The 5,559-nt window shown below is 35.8% G+C and overlaps 1 protein-coding gene across 1 annotated transcript; it reads right to left on the bottom strand.

Annotated features, from left to right (window-relative positions):
• On the bottom strand, window positions 3,211-3,682 carry LOC109820997. Its single transcript, XM_020387192.1, has 2 exons — window positions 3,542-3,682; window positions 3,211-3,453 (listed from the first exon to the last, which is right to left on the bottom strand). The coding sequence occupies exons 1-2, from the start codon at window positions 3,680-3,682 to the stop codon at window positions 3,211-3,213; spliced, it is 384 nt and encodes a 127-aa protein (XP_020242781.1).

Below are 5,559 nucleotides of genomic sequence, written 5' to 3'. Positions count from 1 at the left end.
TAATCCCCCATAACTTTTAAAATATCACTAAGTCCCCCTAATTATGAGGTGTCTCACAAAACCTCCTTTTATCTTTCTAGTTTTTTAAATAGCACCCATAATATTATTAATTTAAATATACAATGATAAAAATACCCTTGATTGAAAAATTTTCATGTGAGTTTAAAAACATAACCCAAATCAAAATATTATACTTCAGTTTGATAGGTTTTGATGAGGAAACTAATCTTCAAAAAAAGATTAAAAGTTTCAATTGCTTCAAATATCATAAACATGGATAAGCATAAAATAAAAAGAGTTTACTATTTTAAAAATGAAAGAAAAAAATTATATTTGCATGTGAACGGAGCAATGAATATGGTTATTTTTAAACCAAAAAAAGTTAAAAAGGAACAATGTGGTAAAACTTTTAATGCCTTAGGGATAGTATGGTCATTTTAAATCATTTGTTCCTTTAGATTTTAATTATATATTAGTGCATGGGGTTAGATGAGAAAAGTTGAGGGGGATAAATCATATTTTAAAAGTTTTTTTTTTGTCAATGAATTAAACTTTTTATTCATTAGCCAAGTGCAGAAATTATGTACATCAAGAACCAGGCTTGGACTTAACCTGGTAAACAAAGAAAACAGAAAACAGACATTACATCCTCTCTAATGCTTCTTTCATATGTACAGGTATGTCATCATTTAGAATTTTGGAATAGATGGAAAACTTGATTGCTCGAAAGAGTACATCTGACACTCTTGCTTTCCCTTGAAAAATTCTGGTATTCCTCTCTTGCCAAATTGAGTAAACAGCAGCAGCGGGGGCTATTCTCTTCAGGTTCTTCTTAAATCCCTTCCCTCTCAAGTTGTGTGAGTACCAATGAATGAGCAAGCTCCAATTATAAGTTCTCCAAGTGAATCCCATCCAGTCCATCATCTTGTTCCAAACATTAGCTGAGTATTGGCATTCAAAGAATAAATGTCTGCAGTTTTCTAACTGGCTAGTACACAGAACACATAGATTAACTTCTAGCATTCTCAGACTACACAGTCTCTCCTGAGTAAGGAGCCTGGAATGATTAACTAACCAGAGGATGAATGAATGCTTAGGATAGTTCAATCCCCCCCATGTAGTTTCTGCCTATTCTGCTGAGGTATTAGTCTGATACAGAGCATTGTATATCAAGGTCATATTGATTTTACCATTGGGACAGCAGGCATCCAATGTGCTCATTAAATTTTTAGTATTGCCAAATTTAGCTGTCATCATATTCCTAACTTTGAGGAGTTGCTTCCACATCCAAGAGTCATTCTCCCTATGTTGAATTTGCCAAATATTTGAGTGTTGTAGATAGTGGCCATGTATCCATTTGATCCATAACAAGTCTTTTTTCTGATGGATCATCCAGAGGAGTTTAACAACAGCTGCATTATTCCATTCCTTTGCCAGAAAGAGACCAAAGCCTCCTTGCTTCCTCCCCAAACAAACTGTATTCCAGGAGACCAAATGGATTTTTTGACCCCAAAGGAAATATGAGCAAAGCCTATCAAATTTTTCAAGCACTTTAATCGGCAATATATAACTGCTAACCCAAAAAGTTTGAATCCCAAGTATAACAGTTTCTATCAGTTGAATTCTCCTCGTATAGGATAACTTCCTATTTTGTTGCTAACTATGGAATTGATCAGCAGTTTTGCTGATTAGAGATGAGCACTCAAGGTAAGATAACTTTCTTGTTGTTAATGGCAGTCCCATATATTTCATTGGCAAAGTCCCCTCCATAACGCCTAGAAAAGTGCAAATCTGAGTCCTCAAGTTATCATCAACTCCACTCATATAGATTGAGCATTTGCCAAGATTAACTTCCAAGCTCGATACCTGACAAAACTCTTGCAAGCATGCATGTAATTTTGTGATAGAGTTAAAATCAGCCTTGCCAAACAATAACAGATCATCAGCAAAAATCAGGTGTGTTATCTTGAGTCTAGAACATTTCGGATGGAACTTAAACATTCTGTCATCTTTAAGTGAGGATAACCTCCTTGACAAGTATTCCATGCCTAATACAAATAGATAGGGGGATAGTGGATCTCCCTGCCTCAGCCCCCTAGCACCATGAAAGTAGCCATGCAACACACCATTTAGAGATAAAGAAAATTTAGGAGTGGTGATGCACTCCCAAATCCAGCCAATCATAGTTACAGGGAAACCTAAACCCACTAGCATAGATTTGATGAAGTCCCAATTTATTGTATCAAATGTCTTTCTAAGATCCACATTTATGATAGCTCTAGGTGAATTGTGTTTCCTTCCATAGTGCTTGATTAGTTCATGGGCTAGAAGAAAATTGCTTGAAATAAGTCTCCCTTTGACAAAGGCACTTTGAGCATCATTTATCAAGAAACCCATGATTTTTTGAATCATGTTTGCAATGACCTTGGTAATAATCTTGTAGATTACATTACAGCATGCTATAGGTATATAATCTGAAGCTGAAGTTGGACTGAGGATTTTTGGCACCAAAGTTATAGAAGTTGTATTCAAGACACCCAGAAGTTTACCTAAGGTAAAGAACTCCTCAACAGCCATAAACAAGTCTTCTTTGATGACACTCCATGCAGACTTGAAGAAAGGAGCACTATAACCATCCGGACCTGGAGCTTTATCAGTAGGCATTGTAAAAATTGCTTGCCTAATCTCCTCCCTAGTGACAGGCTTACCCAAATCACAACGATGAATAGAAGAGAGGATTGGTCCTTGTAAGATAACTTCTGGATTGGGTGTTGTTACAGTACCTGTGGATCCAAGCAGATTTTTATAGTATTCAACAAACTCAGAGATGATACCTTGTTGGTCTGTGATCCTAGTGCCATTTTCGGAATGAATAGACATCACTCTATTGTGGTGTCTCTTATTTTTCATAACAGAATGGAAGTATTGAGTGCTTTTGTCCCCATGTAATCCCCAGCTGATATTTGCTTTTTGTCTATAAAAGGAGTTTTCACATTCCAGTAGTTTAGTGAACTTCCTGATGCTTTCTTTTTCCTTAGAAATCAGATCTGGGTTGAGCAAGTCAGAGCTAAGTTGAGATTGAACTTCATACAACTCCAATTTAGCTCTAGATACTTGCTCACTAATGTTCATGAAATGCCTCTTGTTCAGTTCTTTGAGAAAAGGTTTAAGATTTTTGAGCTTGGTGTGTAGCCTGTACATGTTGTAACCCTATACATGTTGATCCCATACTGAGCTGACAACTGACAGATAATCTGGGTGCTTAGTCCACATAGCAAAAAACTTGAAAGGCCTGTTGCCATAAATTTTTTCATCACTAATTGTCAGCATACCTGGAGAGTGATCAGAGCAAAGGGGCATCAAGTATTCAGTCTGGCTTGATGTGTATTTAAAAATCCAATCTTCATTCACTAGCATTCTATCCAATCTTCTCCATATTCTTGTATGTGCATCCTGTTTATTACTCCAAGTGAAAAAAATAGCATGTGGATTTAATATGCTTCAGTTGGCTTGAAACTATGAAATTCTGAAAATCCTCAACCTCTGCATCTGATACTTGAACACCACTTATTTTCTCCTCACCATTAAGAATAGCATTAAAGTCTCCTCCTACTAGCCAGGGACCTGACACATTTCTTTTAATAGCTAATAAATCTTGCCAAAGAGCTTTCCTCCCCTCCATTTGATTAAGGGCATAGACTACTGTGATAGAACAATCCAGACTTCCATCTTTTTATTCTACCTTGCAAGACATAGAATGTGGAGAGCTATTTATATTCTGAATAAAGATATAATTGTTGTCCCATAAAATCCAAATTTTGGCTTTGTTATCAGAGTGCTGCACATTAGAAGACCATTTCCAATCCTTTGCAATTTTTTTAGCTATAAACTTCATTTTCTCTTCAGTTACCTTGGTTTCTAAAAGAGCTAAAAAAGAAATTTTGTATTCCTGAATGAACTGCTTTACAATCAAGTGCTTAGAGGATTTATTGAATCCTCTGATGTTCCATATTTTCAAATGCATTTATTTGTATATTTCACCCCTATCAATACTATAGGGGTCTAAATCAAGCTTCTGATGTCCCAAGATTGAGAATTGAGAAGCATGGATTGTGTTGCCAGGCATATTAGTTTTTCTCCTTCTAGCAGTATTAGCTTTGGTGACACTTGTAAATCCAGTAATATTGACAGTAGGAGAAGCTTCCTTTTGCTTATTTTGTTGTGCAACAAAACCAAAAACATCTTCTACAGGAAAATCTGCCACAACTTCAGTAGGTGTACTAGCACTTGTGGATCCAGTGACATTAACAATAGGGGGGGGGGACATAAATGCATCAGTATGAACAACTTCCCTTTGCCTATTTTGAGAAACATTTACCTCAGGGACCTGCTCAATCTGAATCCGTGCATGTTTTAAGCCATCTGTGCATGTTGTGTATTAGTGTCAGCATTCAGCTCAGCATTAGGATGAGTTGTTGTACCAACATTCAAATTCCTAATATCAACTCCATGTTGTACATTATTGGCAAAAGGAGCTTGTGCATTTGGTCTGTTAATAGGAACCCAGATTTTCCTTGCATTTCTTCTACACTGAACAGTCTCATGCTCCCACTTTATTGCATAATGTGCACCACCTTGATTTAAATTCATAGACCACATCCTGAGTATAACTCCTCCCATCAGGTCCATGGATAACAAGTTGATCAGGGAGTGGCTCCTTAAGGGGTAATTTCACTTTAAAAGTTGAGGAGACTTATCTACAATAACTTTATAATTGAGGGTGTTGTTTAAAATTAAGATAGGTGAGGAGGATTTTCTCAAAATTAACCCTAAAATAATAATTAGGTGTTACCTAGAGGGGAAGTGAATAGCAAGAGCTGTAAGGCTTCGTTTGGTACGCGAGAATGAGGTGGAATGAAATGATCATTCTCACTTCTCATTCCTTCCTACCAAACACACCATTTTTTTTGAAGTTGGAATGTCCATTCCCACTTCTCATCAATTCCCACTTTATGTGGGAATGAGTATTCCTAATAAAATGATAGGGAATGGGCATTCCCACTTAAATGAGAACCAATAAAATATACAATTTTAAAATACGTCCATTCCCACTTTATTTTATAATTACACCCAAACGTGAGAATGAGAATGACTATTCCATTTCATTCCTTCTTCCATTCCATTCTCATTTGAGTCCATTCTCGTGTACCAAACGAGGCGTAAGAGACTTTGGGTAAGTGATAATTAAAAATAAATTTAAAAAATTAACCATAATTATTCTTTTCATTTTTCTATGCATTCTTTCATTTTCCTATGGTTTTACATGTTAGTAAATTTAAAATATTTCATATTTTTAAAACTCAATCCCGTGCATCGCACGGGTGAAAACTAGTTTAATAAACATAAAGATAACGACAATCAAATTATATTATAGATGAGTTAATATTTGTGGTTGTGGAGAGTATTACTGAAAAATAGCTGCCCATGGGACAGACCAAATGATAAAATATGAAAACAATATCTTGTTTAATAATGAATTTTTTAGTGCCTTGGAGGCAC

Source organism: Asparagus officinalis, chromosome 8 (assembly GCF_001876935.1).
Source record: "Asparagus officinalis chromosome 8, Aspof.V1, whole genome shotgun sequence".
Taxonomy (NCBI): Eukaryota; Viridiplantae; Streptophyta; class Magnoliopsida; order Asparagales; family Asparagaceae; genus Asparagus; species Asparagus officinalis.
The sequence above is the reverse complement of the archived record's forward strand: the minus strand, read 5'-3'. Positions and strand labels throughout refer to the sequence as shown.

Bases quoted from the DNA above. Each gene is read 5' to 3' on its own strand.
- LOC109820997 (XM_020387192.1), bottom strand. From the start codon at position 3,682: ATGGAGGGGAGGAAAGCTCTTTGGCAAGATTTATTAGCTATTAAAAGA. The intron at 3,454-3,541 runs GTTGAGGATTTT...AGTAATAAACAG, and splicing joins TTCAAGTATCAGATGCAGAG to GATGCACATACAAGAATATG.